General features: G+C 36.6%; 1 protein-coding gene across 1 annotated transcript in view; it reads left to right on the forward strand.

Annotated features, from left to right (window-relative positions):
• Nipal2 (NIPA like domain containing 2) overlaps positions 1-20246 on the forward strand; it is a 78490-nt gene that overhangs the window by 33452 nt on the left and 24792 nt on the right. Inside the window, exons 4-5 of the mRNA XM_027946192.2 lie at positions 5965-6024; positions 15627-15748. Coding sequence (XP_027801993.2) covers positions 5965-6024; positions 15627-15748 — 182 coding nt within the window. The remainder of the gene's footprint in view (positions 1-5964; positions 6025-15626; positions 15749-20246) is intronic.

The following is a 20246-nucleotide window of genomic DNA, read 5'->3' on the forward strand; positions in this document are numbered from 1 at the left end:
AATTTGAAATATATAATACATATTAAGTATAGTCACCACACTAAAACGTATCACTGAATCAGTCACTGAAATGTATTTCTGGTGTCTAATATAATTGTATATAACCTTTCACCTTTAAAAAAAAATGCATTATGGCCTCTGTGCCTGGCCCTGGAGTTACTATGTGACCTCTCTGAGCCTCAGCTTTCTCATTTATAAAATGAATATAACAATACCTCTCTCCTAGGGAGGATAGAAGGAGTTAATTATTCCATGCCAAACTCTCAGTAGAATATATAGTCACCATTATTATGTATACATTTTTATATATCATTGCGTAGACATAATTTCCTCTTTCTTAATATTACAGTGTAAGCATTTTTATGTCACTATGTAATTTTGCATCATAATGTTTATTGACTATTTAATATTCTATCCATTATTGCTGAGCATTTAGATTGCTCAGTTTTCCACTAGGAAGAATAATTTGGCAGTGATAAGCTTGAACCTCTTTTCTGTTTTTTGGAATAGTTCCTTAGGACAGATTCCCAGATGCATAATTACTAGGTCAAACAATTTGAATAGTTTGATGCTCTTGAGAGGCATTGTGCAATCACTCTTTAGAAGGATTGTATCAATTTACAATGACACTAACAGTTGGAGAAGTACTGAGCCCTTGTCAGCACTCAGCCTTGCAATTGTGTGTGAAATAGCACCTGGCTTTATCTTGCCTGTTATTACTGGTGAAATTGGACTTAGTTGGACTTTTTTTTCCTCTTTGTCTACTCCTATTTGTGAACTATTTGTATTCTTAACCATTCATTATCCATTGGGGTTTTTTCCCCTATTGGTGTGGGTACACCTGATTCATCACTTAGTAAGGACAGGGCAGTGCCTCATAACTTGGTGCTACACAGAACCTGGCTATCTTGGAAAACAGAAGACCTGCCTCTTGCTTATCATTAAGATACTCCAAGTTGCTTGAAAAACACAAAGGTCACAGCTTGATCTATGTTCTCTTAAATAACTGGCTATTTATAACATATTCAAACAGCATGGGTAATTGGAAGCCACAAAACAAATGTGCTTTATCTCACCTGTTTAAGAAATAAAACCCAGAAGATAAGAAGTTAATCCATGAGCTGTTGCATAGCTTATTCTTGAGAGTCGAAACTAGAGCCAGGTGTTCTGCCCTCTCAGATCAGTGCCTTTGCCTCCTCATCAGTGTCTTGGCTCCAGCATCCTTCAGTGGGACCCCCTGCTGTTCACCCACAGTGATAGTTTGAGTAACGGAAGAAAGGAAGTCTTTTTGGTTAATTCCTGTCCTCATTCCACTTCACAGCATTTTCATGAATCAGACTCATTTTTTCTAACTGAGCATTTCCTTAAGGAAAATAAAATAAGAAGGAGTGGAAGACAGGTCAAATTAAGCCCCTTTCACAAAATTTTTACATAGGCCTCAAGATAGGATGATTATTGGGGCAACTGCAACAGCAGAGTTCACCATCAATTTTTTAGAAGCTTGGGGGGAAAGGGTGTCAAGTTTTGTAGACATTTCTCACTTGCCAAGAATAACAGTTTATTGACTGTGGGCAATGAGTTTTGCCTGGGAAAATAGCCTATATACCTGGAGGGACATATTATTAACCTTCCAACATTATTGAATATGCATTTTTCTCCTAGTTTTCTTTTTTTATTATTTAAATATTTTTAGTTGTAGATGGACACAATATCTTTATTTTATTTATTTATTTTTATGTGGTGCTGAGGATTAAACCCAGTGCCTTATACCTGCTAGGCAAGCGCTCTACCACTGAGCTACAGCCCCCGCCCCACCTCCTGGTTTTCATTACACCCATCTTGGTACTTTGTGATTAAGCACCAAGGCCAATGAGCATTTCATGTCTTCTTGTTTTCGTCAGCTTTTTCACTGCTGTGACCAAAAGAACTGACACAAACACTTTTAGAGGATGAAAAGTTTATTTTCAGGCTCACAGTTTCAGAGGTCTCAGTCCATAGATGGCTGTATCCATTGCTCTAATGTGTAGCAGAACATCATGGTGGATGAGTGTGGTAGAAGCAACTCAGGACATGGCACAGGAAACAGAGAGAAACTAAGTTCAGCTCAAAAAATATGTACCCCAAAAGAACACCCCTAATGACCAACCTTCTCCAGCCACACGCTACCTGCCTGCCATCACCAGTTAATCCCTATCAGGGGATTAATGCACTGATAAGGCTCTCATAACCCAATCATTTCACCTCTGAACTTTCTTGCATTGTCTCACACCTATTATCAAAACCATAACATTTCTGAAGGCTACATGGAAAAACATTCTTGAGCCTCTGCCCAAAAAAACCTTGAATCGAAAATCAAAAAGGTACACAGAACCGAATGCTGAAGTAAACCTCAATAATAACTGTAGTTTAATCACACCTATTGCACATCTGTTATTTTGCAGATGTGTTCCATTTTAGTGCTTTTTAAACTATTGGTTGTGGAATGCTCTATTTTTGAATATTGAAATATTGAAATGCTCCATTTTTTAATATACCTTCCTAGTTGTTCATTAGGCAGTAGTTATTATAGGAACTAATCAAGAAAGTTGAATTGGACAGGTATCTGATTGCCAAGATGTATGGGAGTACTTCAGTTTAATTTTTTCTCATTTAAAAAATTTACTCCTCTACTTAGAAGCCATGTTATTAACTGTTGCCCAGATACTGACTTTTTTTGCTCAGCACAGCTCCTTTTTTACCATGATTTGCATATAAATGAGTTATAAGTAAATGTGTCCTTGTAGAATGTTTCTTTTTGTTACTTTACTATATAAATAAAATATTATTCTCTTATCTAAAAGCTCATGTTCTCTTAAAAAAGAGAAAAATGTCATTAAGTCAGTATATAAGTACATTAGACTTTTAAATTTGGAAAAAAAAGAGGAGTATATTTATATTTCATGAAACATAATTATTTTATCGCAATTGATACAGTGTAATGAATGTAGTATATTTCAAGTTTTCTGTTATATTCATGTCCTTTGTGCTTTAAGCAATGAATTTATTTCCCATGTTACATTTTTCCCTCTTCCTTCTGAAAGTAAAATTGTTTACGAAACTGTGGCTTAGCAACAAAAGGAAAAGAAAAGCTGTCTTTTCTGACTTCAAGGGAAGAAATGGCATGCAGTATACTAGAAAGAGCTCTGCATTATGTTAAGCAAAGTGAGTCGGACTCTGAAAGTCAAGGGTCATATGTTTTCTCTCATATGTGGAAGTTGGAGAGAAAAGAATCTCATGAAAATAGAGGGAGCCATTAGGGTAAAGGAAAGGGGCGGGGGTGGGTGGGAGGAGTGGAGGTCCTGGGGAATGAAATAGATCAAAGTACCATGTGCAAATATGCCACAGTGAAACCCACTATTCTGTATAATTATTATATACCAATAAATTAAAAAAAAAAAAAGCATGAGCTCTGGACTGGGAAGAAGCAGGTATGGATGCCGGGCTCCAGTTCTGCTGTAATATAAATGTTTGTTAGGTGAGTGGATCAGAGAGTGAATACACAGACTACCTCTTTGGACCCAATTATTCCTGAATCATTTTGTTCCAAACCTAAAATAGAAGCTTTTCATATGCGTTTTGTACCTGTCCCAAACTCAATTTTTCATTTAATTAGCTACATATCCATACATTAGTTAATCTACAAAAATCTTGCTCTAATGCTTTAGACACACACTTGATGAACATTTCCCATGCTCAGTTTACTTTGAGTCAAACTTCCATTTCTATAAATAACCTGCCTGGAAAAGTTTATCAGGACAAGGATCAACTTAAATGAGAAAGACTAGGTTAAGGGGGAAAAATGGAAAAAAAAGCATATGAGTATCCCAGCTTATCTTTTTAATTTTTTTTTCTTTTTAGTGCATTTCTGCAATTGCTGGAGATGTTGAACATTTTTTCATATATTTATCGACCCATTGTATTTCTTCTGTGAGGTGCCTATTTAGTTCTTTTGGCTATTTATTGATTGGATTATTTGGGGGTTTTTGGTGCCAGCTTATCTTAAATGAAGATTTCTTGGTGTAAATTTGTTATTTTGTTTTATTTTTTAATTTTTTTTTTAAAGAGAGAGAGAATTTTTTTAAGATTTATTTTTTAGTTTTTTCGGTGGACACGACATCTTTGTTTGTATGTAGTGCTGAGGATCGAACCACTTGAGCCACATCCCCAGCCCCTGTTATTTTGTTTTAAATAAATTGCCAGAATGCCAGACATAGTCATACTCAAATTTAGCTATAGCATCCATTGAATGGATTATTATTCAGACATTAAAGTTATGTCTATGAAAAATTCTTAATGACATGGCAAATTATTTCTAATATGATGACTGAGAAAACAGAAAATTCTGTATTATAGTTTAATCTCAACTAGATAAAAATAAAAACATCAACATTATTAACTGTAATTTTCTCTAGATGATGATATTATTTTATGATTTTTTTCTCTATTTTTACTGAAAAAAAAAAAAAACCCGAAAATCCCAGAGGATAGCTAAGATATCTTTTGCATGTAAAATGTCCTTTCACAGTCTGATCAACCCTTTTAGGCCTCCTGAAGAGTTATAAAATAGCCCCAAACAAAGTAGGAAGAGATAGAAAGCCTAAAGAGTAAAACAATTTATAAACCAATGATTATCCCTTATGTAAGTAAGAATGGATAATTTTAAAATAATGTATTATTTTAAATAATGTAATAATTTTAAAATACTGTATTTAATGACATTCCATAGTGTATTTATCAAGCATATTTTTATAACTAGTAAAAACACAAAAGATGAATAAAATACAGAATCCAGAGTGTATTGACTCAGTTGAACATAAGAATAAAGTGATTGATCTTTTTTCTTTTTCATTCTAATATGCTTTTTTTTTTAAGAGAGAGGAGAGAGAGAGAGAATTTTTAATGTTTATTTATTTATTTTTTTTTTAGTTATTGGCGGACATAACATCTTTGTATGTGGTGCTGAGGATTGAACCCAGGCCACACACATGCCAGGCGAGCGCGCTACCGCTTGAGCCACATCCCCAGCCCCTCTGATATGCTTTAAAAAAAAAATCCTAGCTAGTAATTTTGGGCAAAAATTTAAAAGAAAAATTATGTTGTGTATTCTTTTATTATTGCAATTCTAAGTTCTTTAATGCTTTTACTCATAAAGAAATAGCCCCAGATGAGGAACAACACAGAGAGGTTCAGTTTGGTCCTGCTCCCTGAGGTCACAGCAGCAGGCTCTGCCTCAGGTATGGGGATGCAAGTTCAGCAGCACTGGTTGTGGCAAGAAAAGTCCAAAACATGACAAGAGTCAGCAGTTTCAGGGCTGGGATCTCACTTATTTCATTTCATGCAGTGATTACTTATTGAACTTACTATATGCTAGATACCAGCTATACACTGAGGATCTTAAATGAATAAGACATCTCAGACCAAAAGGAACTGACGGACTTTTAGGCAAAAACTAGAAACTAACTCCTAGTTATCATGAAAAACTCGGTGTAGGGGTCATCTCAGCATAATGGTAGAGCGGTCAACTTTGCTGAGAGATTCCAGTAGTGATGCTTGAATATAGATTTGATCATAGAATGGGGACAGAGCTGCATGTGTCAAAGCCATAGAGCACGAAACTACACCAAGGGTTCTGTGAATTATGATTACATATTTCCCACCCTTTCCTTCATTTATGTAGTCATTCAGAAGCTTTATCAAGCTCTCCTTTTATACCAGGCATTGTCCCAGCCACACTGTCGTAGATCTCCTGTAAACCAGGCCCATCTTTAGGTATCTTCATCAGGGAGAAGGAAGTCTGCTGGGTGTCTCTACTCAGGACAGAGCTAGTCAGGCATGAGGCATAATATGCTTTAACTTCTTTCAAATGGAGTTGCATAGTATATGTTTTTATATTAGAACTAGCACTAATGGCCATTTTCTTTATAGGTAGTGCCATTATTTCTGTTATGTTTCTGAAAGAAAATTTGAGAGCCTCAGATTTACTGGGTGAGTAATTGTTTAATTCATGTAATTATAACATTGCTTGACCAGGAAATAAATAATAGTAGCCATAAAAATGTGTGCTTTAAAACTAGGGGAAAATTATGAAATGGCTGCAGATCTCATTTAGATGTGACTGTAATTCTGCCTTGGAACTGCCGTCCCTTCTCACCTGAAATACTCATATTTTCATTGTGACGGTGGCTCATGCTACTGGTCATAGCTATCATTTTGTACTGTTGTTATTATTAATGTTGTAAAATTTTATGAACATAAAATTCAATGAAAATTTCTGTGTTGCCTAATAGACTATTCCACTTCAAAGGATATGCTTTCTATATTGTTGCATTTGTATGGTATAAAAGTGAAAACCACACAAAATAAGATAATTAATTACCAAGTAATTACCTATGGTATTTAACTCCTTGCAAAGGTAACACAGAGGGTTGTTCTTCCAAATTTTGAAAATACAGTTGTTAATAGAAAACAAAGAGAGTAATGGAGGAAGGAGTGGTCTGGTAGAACTAAGTCTAAAGTCAATGAAAAAATAAATAAAGTGAATGATGAATAGAAAATGAAAATAAAATAAAAGTAGTCTTCCTGGCTATAAAAGAGATTTCTGTTACATTTCGAAGCTATCATTTATTCATTGTGTCTTCTTGCTTTTGTTGGAAATATCATTGGTGAGAAGAATTATAGAGTTTCATATTTTATTCCTTGACAAAATCCTGCTTGAATTGCTGCTGACATATGATAATGAATACAGATACTTTAGGCACTTGAAATAAAACAATGCCTGCCCTCTTCCAGGGAGATCATATTTTTCGAAAAATGTGAGCTCTAAATGTGACACCAGTGTTGGTATGTTGAGCATTTGTTCTCCCGGATCATGTTTCCCTTGAGCCTGATGTCTTGAAAGTGTTTTCACTTTTTCTTTTCCTCCTTGGTTTGATTCTGCTAGTAGAGTTTTTAGTCAACATTGTCAAATTTTTCATGGTTAAAATGTTTTTTAAAATGTATTCATATGTGAACTGTATCTTTTGCAGCATATTATTTTTTCTATATTCTTTTTTATGTGTTGTGGTTTATGGAATCATTTGCGGAAGTCACAGGCAATCAGAAGTAAGAATGACCAATGCCCAAGTTTCATAAATTAAAAAAGCAGATCCTATGTTGATATTGTCATTTATCAAATGTCTTAAGGAAACATTGAATACTTTTATCTAACACCTGTTATCTTTCGTAGTGGGTGGTTAGTTACCGATTAAATTAATATGACTTAATGAGATAATATACATGGATATAGTGGAAGATTTGCTAACTGTCTTGAATATTGTTAGTAAAATGATAATTAGGACTGAATCCCTGCCCTTAAATAATTTACAATTCATAATAAAATACATAAAAGCTAGGTAGTGTGGCACAGCAGCTCAGGAGGCTGAGGCAGGAGGATCACAAGTTTAAAGCAGCCTCAGCAACTTAGTGAGGTCCTAAGCAATGTAGTGAGACCCTGTCTCAAAATAAAAAATAAGGGCTGGGGATGTGGCTCAGTGGTTAAGCACTCCAGGGTTCAATACTGGTTACCAAAATAAACACACACACACACACACACACACACAAGTTTTTTAGAAGTAGAAAACAATGTATATCATAATGTCATGAGCCATTAGTTTAGAACAGTGTTTGTGGATCTCAGCACTACTGACATCTCAGGCTCCCTAATTCTTTGCTGTAGGGGGATATTCACTGCATTGCTGGGTGTTTATCACCCTACAGACCTTTACTTACTAGATATCTCTAGCACCCTCTATCCCACTTACCACAATCAGAAGTGTCTCTGGACATTACTAAGTGCCCCTAAAGGACACAATTATGCCAAATTGAGAACCACTAGGTTAGAATTAAGAAAAGTAATCTCTCTGAAGATCAGAGAGAATTTTTTATATCAACATTTAAATCAGTCCTGACTACTGAATAGGACAGCCATAGGCCACATCCAAGGACATGAAGGGGGCACATAGAGAGACTAATCCAGGGAGCGTCCACAAAGGTACAACAGTGGCAAAGTAAGTGTCTGTTTACTAACTGTACTATCTGCTACCTATAAGGATTAGGAGAAAAATAAGAAAAACTCATAACTATGGAAAAGGAAAAGATGGAAATATCAGTATGTACAGATGGTTTGCTTATGTACTTTAAAAAAAATCCAAGATTAACTAAACATTACTAGAAACAACAAATTAATTTAACAAATTAAAGGATCTAATTAAATTCACTCTAATGGATTTGAATCTGGATTCAACTTCGGCTTTTTACTATATGGCCAACCACATATAGATAAGTATTACTTCTCTAAGCCTCAGTTTGCTGACAAATACATAAAAGTGTTTTGAAAATCAAATTGGATTACTCACATAAAAGCACTTTGAGAACTGTAAAACTCTCTCACTGTAATTGTTATGATTACTATGATCACCTTCATATCCAAGAGATTCCCAAGAGGTAATACTAAAACAATAAGAAATGGGGAAACACACACACACACACACACCAAGAAAACAAAGTAAAACTTCAAATCAATTCTTTGATAATTTTTATATGTTAAAAACAGCTAACATCTTTTGAACATTTATTCTTGCCAGGTACTATGGTGTGCTGTTCATGGATTATCTCATTTAAATGTAGGAACACCCCATTTCCAGAAGCAAAATTTGAAACTTAGGTTAAAGAGCCATCTAACTGGTGCATGATGGGCCAGTATTCTAACAGTGGCCACCTAGTAAAACTGTAGCATAATGGTTTGGGGTGAGTCTCCAGCATCAGAGAACTGTTTGACTTTTTCAGAGTTAATAAATAAGTTATTTTCATAGTTATTATTTTCAGAGTTAATAAAATAAGCTCTTATAAGCGTCAATTTCTTCATCTTTAAAATGAAGGTTAATATTACCTACCTCACAGGATTAAATTATGGCCTATTCCATAATAAGAACTCAAAATGTTAGCTGTTCCTGTTATTACTTTTACAACCAGCAGCAACCACCACTGTGCTCTGCTAGTTAATCAGAGGAATTAGAATATTTTTCTACCTTTAGTAGTCCAGGTAACATTTCCCAGAACTCTGGGAATTTTATCCCTTTCTAACTGAATGTTTTTGGAATATGGCTACATCACTTGTATCACATTTGTTTCATACAACAGTTAAAAGTGATCAGTTCTTGCCTTTAATCAGTGGCATACAATAAAACAGGATTTAGTCACATATTTCACACATTTTCTTCTGACAAGCAATATCATAAGATCACTTTATACTTACAGAAGTCCAGGGAAGGACTTTTACCCAACTGTGTTCAGTAATGTGTTAAGTCAATATATTTCCTTTGGACCTTTATTGCTCTTGCCTTGAGAAAATTAAGCTCTTTCTGTTAAAAGCAAAAAATGCATTTTTCCCCCTTTACAGGGTCTAAAACCAAACAGGGAAAAGAGTAGTTACTGGTGTTTCTTAAAGAAATTGTTTCTTAAAGAAATTTCTTAAAGAAATTGTCAAAATGTGAGAAGAAAAATCATTTATTTTTCCCTGCTTCAAGCAAATGAAAGTTTGTTTTTCACAATGGAACAAATAAAGATTTTGGGGCCATGTGGAAACAAGCTGAACTAATTTATTGCCAAATGTTGCTCTGTGGCTATGAAGCTTTTCACCACTAGCCTCAAAAAATGACCTCACAAAAGCTATGTCTGAAAGGAATCGCCAACTATTATTAACTCAATGACAAGCATTGGACTCTGCTCTGATTCTTAGTGGATTAATAATTTTAAATTATTTTAATGATTATTTTTCCTTTTTAAAAGCACCAGATTTCTCTCCCCTTTGACCAGCCAAAAACTATAGTATTTTCCTCTCTCTTCTCCCAGTCATCAAAAGTCTCAAACCTAATAGTCTGAGATCCTTGTTGATTTGAGCCCAGATAATGTCATCATAGAAATAAAAACTGCAGTCAACTAACTCATCAGCACTCCCCAAGAGACCAGGAACTGGATTACTTCAAGTCACCTACAAAGGGTTTCCCCAGATGGGAAGCCAAGGGATTAATAGCGAGATGAAGGCCACCTCCTTCCTTCCTTCTCACACACCCGAGATCACTGTGGTTTGGGTCCAGAATCTAGAAGAGTATTGCAGCCAAATGAAGCATCATTTCTAATTGGAAGGACAGATTGGACATTTTGGTTTCAGATACCTCAAGAATGGGAGCCTTTCTGATGGCAGAGCCAGGACCATTTGGATTCCCTGTATCACTGAGACTTCCCAGTCTAGGGTTCCTTCGAGGAGTCTGGAATGGCTGCATTTATTGGAGGGTAGTCCCAAATGTCTGGAGTTAAGCAGTCCAGTCTACTCTGTGACTTCTGGTATCCCAAAGAGCAGTGACTGGTTTCCTGTTAACCAAGGTACTTATTTTGAGGACTGAAGGAATCAACTTTGTTTGGAGTGAGGTTAGTTGAATATTTTAAGACTCTGGAGGCTCCCAGAAGTCAGGTCAAGTTATAAAATAGGCAGTTAATACTACTTGGCATCCAACTGGGGAGTGAGTTCAAGATTCAAGGAGATTCCAGGTTTTAGTGAGCAAGGAGATTCCAGGTTTTAGTGAAAGGGAAAACTAGTATAGAAAACAGGATGTTAACTGAGGAAGAAATGTATATCATCGATCCTGGATGCGAGGCAAGTGCTGTACCACTGAGCTACACCCCCAGCCCTGCACATCAATCTTGAAATGAAAGACACCCCACCCCATGGGGGGTGGGAGGGGAATCAGCTCATTGGAGGTGCCAGCAAACAGCAGCACCAGGAGGAACCCAATTCTAGGCTTGGTTCCCTGTGAACACATTTATACTTCATTCCTGTCCACAGGTGTCTACGGGAGACTTTTGCAATAGGAGACCAGGCACCTCCTGAAACAAGGGCTGCATTCTCACAGCCAGGCCAGTTACAAGTCAAGTATTTCCCACAGTAGAAAATATTCCCTAAAGCACTACTTCAGGGAAATATAAACGGTCAAAAATGATTTGGAAATATGACAACCACATGCTCCTTACGCAATCCATGTGAACATCAACACATTAGTAGATCTGAGAGGTCTTCTAGTGAAAGAACTACTCAAATTCATTTAGCTTGCTTCTTTCCAAATAATATTTGACTCATTTGGGCCTTTTTTGGTGAGGCCTCCACCTTTTGAAAACTGGTTTCAGGGAACACCAATTTGGGAATGCTCTTCTAAATGAACATTAGAGCCCCCAAAATTATGTGAGACTAGTCAGGGACCCCAGAGACCTCTGCCGGAAGGAATCGTTTCCTTATTTCTGGCCTGTTGGTGATCTGTACAGTTGTGGGGGGCTCTACTCATTTAGACTACCATGTGAATGACAGTTTGAGCTTTCCATTCAGCAGCCCTACCCCTTAATGCATACAAGAGGCAGAGGAATGAAACAGAAAACAGACTTCCTAGGTTCCAATCCAAGTTCTCAACATATTAGTTGGAAAACCCCAAGCAAAATAGTTATTCTCTTTGTGACTCAGTTTCCTCATTTGTTAAATATAGATAGTAATAGTTTAAGATTATACATTAAATATCATGCATATTGAATACTGTATGGCATATACAGCGTATGTTTTAATAATATAATTACATAATAGTAAACAATAGTCCTCCTCTTATCCAGTTTTACTTTCTGTGGTTTTAGTTACCCATAGTAAACTACAATCTGAAAAATATTAAACGGAAAATTGCAGAAATAAACAATTCATAAGTTTTAAATAAATTTTATTAAAGCATATTGTAATTATTAGATTGTATTATTAGTTATTGTTGTTCATCTCTTATTTTGCCTAATTCATAAATTAAACTTTATTATAGGTAGGTAGACATAGGGAAAAAAGCAGCATACATAGGATTCAGTCCTATGTGAGATTTCAGGCACCCACTGGGGGCCTTAGCATTTATTAACTGTGGATAAGGGGGGACTACTGTCATAGTTTTTCACGGATTTGTTGTAAGGATTAAATTAGAATATAGAATTGTGCTTATTAGTATTAGCTATATAGTTTCTATTATCATGTTTTAATATTATGCTGATCATAATAAAACAATCATGTTGGCCATACTTGCTGATGAAATCAATAGTTCTAAGAATATCACCTTAATAAAAAGGATTACCTTGCCTTAGTACATTCTCTCCCAGGATACCTAGTATACACCTACCGTAAATAGTAGGAATTTGCTTGTATACCTGTTTTGCACATAGGCCAAGTTTATACAAGAAAGTTTCATTGCTTGTATATTCTGTCAAGCTAAATGTGGAATCTCCACTGTCAACTTTTAAGTAACTTGCATCATATTTGATTAGAAAACATAATTGCTGCAGGTTGGGATGTGAGGGAGAAAGATGAGGCACTTCCTTGAGTGGTGAGTAGTGTTCAGCTCCAGACATGGACTCCCACCTGAAGTTTACCCACAGTGCCCAGCTGCTCTGTTTTGGGCCATCTCCAATATCCAGATCTTGGTGCTTCATACACCAGTTCCCAAGGTTAGCTGGGGGAGGAAACATAGTGCTGCCATATTTGCTTCTCTGTGTTCTGTTAATTGGATCATTTCCTTCATTGCAGTTCCTTTTAAGACCAATGGGGCAAAATTTTCACTAAGCAGTCAGAAGATGCTCGATGATTCCTTCCTGTCCATACCTTCCACTGACTCCTTATAAACAGTTCCAGTGACAGTGCCTGATCATCCTGAGCTATATCATTAGGGATACTATTTTAGATTAATTTTTAAGTTGAACTTAGATGGCCTTTAACTCATGGCAAACAGTCAACATCCCGAGGGAATTGATCCTAGGTCCTGTGTCGCATCAAACCTCCAGGGGAGTTTCAAGCATATTCAGCTGCCCAGACTGGCCTCTTGGAAACTAGAAGATATGATGACTTAATTCATACCTAGAGATCAGGGAGACTCATCCAGTTACAGCTGTATCAATAATTTGCTGGAGCTCTTCTGGCTAGCAAGTCGCAATGAAATTTGAATTTTTCAGAGACAGTTTCAGCTTTGATGAGACTTGCAGGAATCCAAGTCTTGACCATAATTGTAACCACTCCTGTGGGCCAGAAGCATATCTCTACTGCCTGCTTCTTTGGGATATTACATATCCATATCACTCTTTTGGGTAACAGGGCCAAAGAAGATAAACTAGCAAGTTTTCTAAGTTAGAAATCTGTGTCCTCCAAAAGAGTATTTATGGTTTCACTGAAATAAAAATAGCAGGAACTGACATTCCATGCCACTTTTAGTAAAATATAGATATAGATAAATTTTAAGGAAATTTATTTAAGGAAGTACACATGACTATCTTCAACACTTTTAAGTACCTCTGGAAAATATGCACATGAGATAGTAAATTGCATTAAAAATGCAAATGGCACAAAATAAACAAGCATACAACTGTTAACAGCTACCTAGAACTGCTTTTGCAATTGTCATGAGTAGCTGAAATTAAAATTATCAAGAAAAAGAATGGGTTTAGTAGAGTTACTAGACTCACAGTGATGTGAGGCTCAAGTGAAATAATGTTATGTAAAAAGTGACTTTGAAAGTAAAATTGCAAAATCATCAGCCATTTTGTTTTTAGTTTCAGAATGCAATGAAGACATAGTGATAGAGATGTGCACAGACACAGATGTAAATCAAAGATAATATTGAGGAAAACTAAGTTAAATACTACTACCATCATATCATATAATGGAATACTATGTAAACCTCAAAGAATGAGACTGCCCTGCATCTCTTCCAAGGTGTTCTGTTAAGTGGGGAAAAAACAAAAAAGCAAGATGCAAAACAGTGTATATAATATGCTATCATTTGTATAAAATGACAAAACTCATGCACACTCACTCACATATGCATAAAACATCTCTGAAAAGAAAACCTAAGGACCCAGTGGTGGTGGTTAATGTTGGGGAGGGGAACTGGTGGCCTCAGGGTATAGGAGAGATTTAACTTTTCACTGATCACCTTCATTGTATCTGGAATTTTGTACCATATACCTGTGTTACCAACTCAGAGTGAAATTAAAACAGGAAAGTTTATTGATGCTAGATTCTGTTAGAGGAGATCAAATCTGGTAGAGGAGCTTAATATAAATAAGAAATATAGATTTCCCAAAAGAAACAGTTGGAAGTCTCTGAGACTGATTAAAGTGTATTTTTTAATTAAATTGATTGATTCTACTTTACCAAGTTTATAAAATTGTTTTTTAAAAAATCTCTTTCTTCTTCGAGCTTAATTTGGAATAATTATCTTATATAATCTTTTTTTTTCTTTCAAAGAAAGAACATAACTGACCAATAACTTTTCTCCAGGTTCTTGTGTATGGCTTTTATTAGTTTGCTTTTATTACAATATTTAATAATGTATATTGTTTTTCATTCCAAAAGTTCTCATTAGAAATAGCTTTAAAATTATGTATCTAATCTCTGTCTTCACAAAATATTACATAAAAAATTAGAGAAAACTTATTTGTAGCTTCTACAAATAAGTGTTGTCTAACTTGCGTGAAAAAAAAAAATCAAACACTGTTCTCAGAAACTGGAGTTCAAAACCTAAATCATGTGGTTAAGAGAAATGAGAAATTAGTGCCTTCAAACTGTGAGATTTTATACACAAACCAAATTGTCTCAGGTTAGAATCAATGCTGCCTGTAAATTATTTCCACAGTGTCAAATCTCAGTGATAAAACAAGCTGAATTGTTTGTAGGTATACTGAAAAAAAAATGCTGCTTTTATTAGTTTTTCTTAGATGGCTATTTATTTAAAAAAAAATAAAGAAAAGAAAGCTGTTTTCAGTGTTATTGGAAAAGACAAGTCCTCCCCCTCCTCCAGCAGCCACCCCTCCCATGCCACTCTCTCTCCTCTATAATGTTAAGTGATGCTAAGGAACACACTCCTGTTATTGGGTTGATGATGCGATGCATTTTTACTAAGCTAACCTTGCAACCCTCAGTCCTAAATTAGAATAATTAAAATTCGGCAGCAACGTCAGCAGCCCTGTTGTTATTCCTGCTGAACCAACTCCAATAGATGGCAGTGATTAAGGCACTCATTTTACCGGAGTCTCACAGTGTGAAATCACTAGGGCGAGTGTAGGGGCTCCAGAGATGCTCAAGTGCAGGGCAGGTCATCATGTGGTGGACTTGCCTGTCCTCTAGGCTCTGAGATCTAGATCTAGGTGGATGGAGGTGAGATGTGTTTTCCCATGCCCATGTGCACATGTTCTGATCTTCTCCACCTTTGAGGAAAGCTCCAGAGAGGCCAGGACTCATCTGAAACAACAGAGAAGAACCAGAAGTTATTTTCTGGCCCATCCAATCCCTGGATTTTATGCCCCTGTAAAGGTCATGCCGTTTGGTGAACATGTGATGTTACAGGATGGCTTGATGAATCATATTTTTAATAGAGAGGGGCTGCCAGCACTTTTACAAGTAATGCTCTGTCTCTAGGTAATGTCTGAGTCAACAAAAAGTTTTAAGTGTCCCTTTTCAGTTGGCTTTGTCTTTTCTGTTTTATTTAAAGGTATGACATTCGCACTTGCAGGAACATATTTGTTGGTGAATTTTGCTCCAAATATAACTCAGGCTGTCTCAGCAAGAACAATACAGTATTACTTTGTTGGCTGGCAGTTCCTGGTCTATGTGGTAAGAATTCTAAAATTCCACTATTCCTGAAGTGATACTATCTAGACCACTGATGTCTGCAGATGTTGGAGAGCTAGTATGACTTTTTCTTCTCAGCATTAGAAACATATTGAAATTAAAATCTTTTTGAGCAGTACCAAAGTATTTGAAATACTAAATCAGCAGTAGAAGCATCTTCCAAGAAGTCCTATTTATTACTGAAACAGGTTGTTTGAGATGAGCAGGTATGATCCCGAGAGACATGTAAAGAAAACATGAAAAGAGCTGATACAGGCATTTGAAGCTATTAATTGGGGTGTTTTATTTGATACAGTGATTGCTATCAGGTGATTGTAAAGAGAGAACATGATTGAAATGGTTAATATGTAGCTTGTTACAGACTAAGTTTGGAGAATAAAAATACTCTAGAACAGGCAGGTAGTAAGAAGAAAACTGAGATAGTCTTGCTGAGCATTTAACCATGATTTGGATTGGTAAAATAATTGTGAATTCAATAAATAGAATCAAAGCATAAAGGCAAGGTATGGTCTTAGGATTAGAAATGACCTCAAAAAGCTGTGTGGTATACTCCTCTGCTTTTAAAACGAGTAAAAAGTGTGATCCTAGTTGATATACCTAGTATTTAAAAGTGTGACCTTGGCATTTGCAGGAATATGTTTACTAGTTTTGATCTAAGTGTAACTCAGGTAATACAGCAGCAATTCCTAGTCCATGAATTCTATGTATCTTACTATCTCTGACGTATAATTTGGACCACTGGGACAAATATTCTTAGATCTTTCCTATAAAGACCTATCTATAGGAAAGACTTCTTTACCCCTTTCACTTTTACTTTCTCTTACTCTTTAAGGATACTTAACTTTCTCTGTTTTCAAAAAAAATTCCTCATAAACTATACACCCTTTAACAATCTTTCCTATTTACCTTCTTCCCTTCACCATCAAAAGATGCTTTCAGATAGTTTGTCTACTCTTGCCAACCCTGTCCACTCTCTCAGATCCCATTCGCTCCTCTCCTTACAATCTAGTAGATCCCTCCCACATCTTGTCAAATGGAATTGCGTTTTTTGCTCCTGACACTTCTTGAACTTTGTGCAGCATCTGCTGTCTGCCCATAATCTTCTAGAATCCCCTCCTTCCAAATCCAGACATGCCTGTCCTTCCCAGGCCTCTCCTAAGCTCCAGCCCTGTGTTCTCTTCTGTCCACTTATTACTCATCCCTGTCTGGATATTTGGTTTCTCAAATGTAAATTATCTGAAATTGAACCGATGCCTTTTCCCAAAAAAACTCTCTCACTCCAATATTTTGTGTGTCTGCTTCCAATACTGGAAGTCTGAGCTGCACATAACTTCTTCCACATCTTTACTCCCCACTCTACCTCTCATCCTATTGGATGTTTTAAAGTTTCTTGAACTTGACCCTTCTTTTATATTTCCATTGCCTTTGCATCAGTTCAGGCTTTCATCATCCCTTGCTCAGACATCCCTTGTCTGTCCTCTTGTTGCTCATCCTCAACACCGTGACTGGAAGTATTCTCCTACAAGAGAGATCTGCTCAGTTAGTGCACTTTAGCCACATAATGCAGTGCCACTGTGTCTGTGGTTCCCTCTGCCAGCAGAGTCCTAGCTCCTTGGAACCCTGTCTCCATGCCCTTGCAACTCCCTCCAAACTTGCCCTCATGGGCACAGCTCAGATGGGGCATCTTCTGTTAAAGAGCATATTTCCAAGATAGTTGCTCCATTTTCTGGGCTCTCTGTATGACACATTATGTTTTAATCACCTATTTTCCTTTCTGTTCTATTCCAGTAGACCATGCACACCCTCAGGGAAGAATCATTATTGGTCAATAAATTAGTCAGCTGTCAGTCATAATGCTCTGCCTAGTTAAACACCTGTTCTTGATATGTTATGTCTCTGATTTTCATTCTCATGACTTTATTTTTTCCCTAGCTCTGTCACCTCTTACCGCTTCCCGCAGCCCCTGTCCCCAACCCCAACCTTTAGGATTGGGCTTCCCAACTCAGATTAGCCTTCCCGAGGTCATTCGTACATCGTGTCTTCCCCCACCCATTCATTTTCCTGCCTGTCCACCAAACTCAGTTCTTTATCAGATTTCATTGATCAGCTATACACACTAGAAGTTTTAATCCCTGTGATTTACTTCTGTTCTTTAAACTTTGTTGAATGTTTCATGACAGTCCAGACTTGAAGTCCTACCAACACATTACTACTTTCTGCCTACAGGCAAAACAGTCTTTATCCAGTAAGAAAAGAGTGACATAACCTGTGATCAGAAAATTAATAGCCTTAGCTGAATCCTTTGGAGATTAAAGAATAAAGATCAAGCCTTATTTCTGAAATAAACTGCATTGCTTCATGATGATGTATCTTGTGTTAACACCAGAGAAAATATTTGAAAAGAACAAAGCCACTTTTTATTAAACCTTATATTTCCACAAAAATACTCTGAAATTAATTAAACTTTGTCATTTTCCAGAGTCAACTCTTAAATTCATTCATTTATTTATTCACTCATCCATTCAACTGACTAGACACCTTGGTTACAAAGAGGAATTCCTATAGCAGGAATTTTATAGTACCAGGATAGATCCACCCTTCAGTAAAATTGTATAATTATAAGATAGTATATTTGAAAGAAAAGGCCACACAGGAAAAAAAAAAGGTAGCTAAATCTAGGTATTTATAAAATAGCACAAAATAAGTCTGTAATATGGAACAGCACTGGATGTTGGATTAGACTTTAAGGGTAATAGGTTCATGTTATAGTAATGTAGAATTTAATCCATCATATGTTTTTTTTTTTTTCTCTGAAGACTCTGGGGGTGATTAGTTATATACAGAGATCTTAAGAGGAAGTTTGATTTAAATCTGTTAAACATCTAAGTAATTAACATTTAATCATCGGGTATGACAGATTCTGTACTCTTTCTGCAAAGTATGACGGCAAGGATCATAATTACACAATTGAGACTACTCTTTGACAAATCATTCATCTGTTTATGTAATTACACTGCATATAAATACAGCACCAGAATTGCTTTTCAGGACTGATCAACTAACTTACAAAATGAATAAAAATATTTGATATTTTAATAAGCTTTGCACTCCTCAAAACAGGGATTGTAAATGGTATTACAGGCAGAGTCATACCATCCCTTACCTTATGTGTTGCCTGACAGATGGGTGTCTGTTTTACCTTCAGGTTTCCACTAAGTGGAAACCTCGCAGCCACAAGGCCCAGGAGCTCTAATCAAGCATTCTTTTGCAAGAGGATTTGAGCAGCCTGGTGTCAGCTAGCAGCAGAAGAATGAAGTGCCCTTTTATCACCCACTAACATAACCTTTCCCTACCTGTCTGCCTCAGATGGGTAGCTCCCCTCATTGATACTTGCCAAAAATAAAAAATGAGTGTGGATTCAAGGCCAGACTGGCTTAGAGAGATATGGCATAACAGGTCCCTCTGTGGAATCCATCATCTCTGTCAGCAGATTAAAAGCCAGAAGTCCTTGAGGAAAGAGATAGGTTTGATTTTGTTAGTCCTGTATGCCCTAAGTTTATTTGACCAAGGAGCCCTTTTCTGAAGGGCCTTTTTGAGTAATTCGTGTTAACATGTTCTGCAGAGTCCACGTGAGGAAATGTAGCCCCAAGCCCCAATTACTTCATGTTCTTTGGCAGGCTTCATCATGGCCATTTTGCCCACCCAGATTTTCCAACAGACTATTCAAATAGAAACCTCTGTTGTTAACATAAAATCCTTCACAAAATAATCTGCATGGTGCTCATTTTAGCTCCTCCAGACAAAAAATTAAATCAGCAGAAGCAAAGGCCAAACCTGTCATTTGGGGTAATCCTATACCTCAGAGCTGATTATTAAGTCAACCTTTCTAGCAAAGCTCCTTCACAACCCACTGTCAGGTGTTTAAAACCTGAAGGGCGAAAGCTGCATGTTTTTATAAGACATGCAGTTGTCTCTTGCCTCATGTTTCTTTGCTTTATTTTCTGGATGCAAATAGTACTTGTGTGTCTGCACCATTAGACATTTCTGCAGCTCAGTAGACCATGCTCATGGAGCAGCTGAGCACTGTGCATAGCTCCGACTACAGTCTTATGTTTTATCTGCCTAATGATCCTGTACCTGGGGCACGATTATCCTCTACATCTCACAGATGGGGAACCTGAGGCTTAGAGAGATCCAGTAACTTGCCCAAGGTCATATAAATATGAAATGGGAGAGCCAGAATTCAAAACCAAGTTGTCCTCCTCTTGGGGGGAGGTGGGGACACATTCAAACACACTTCTCTAAACACCTCTCTATGCAGAATTAATAAAACTGATTACCAAGGATCAAGTCTTTGTCCAAACTTGGCCTAGGAGAGAATTTGCAAGGCCCATTCTTTTTGGACAAAGATGCTGCATCAAAGGGCTATGCTTCCAAGAAAAATCTTGGTAAGAGAAAAGGAGGTAAACTCATGCTTGGA

Source organism: Marmota flaviventris, chromosome 15, assembly GCF_047511675.1.
Source record: "Marmota flaviventris isolate mMarFla1 chromosome 15, mMarFla1.hap1, whole genome shotgun sequence".
NCBI classification, from domain to species: domain Eukaryota; kingdom Metazoa; phylum Chordata; class Mammalia; order Rodentia; family Sciuridae; genus Marmota; species Marmota flaviventris.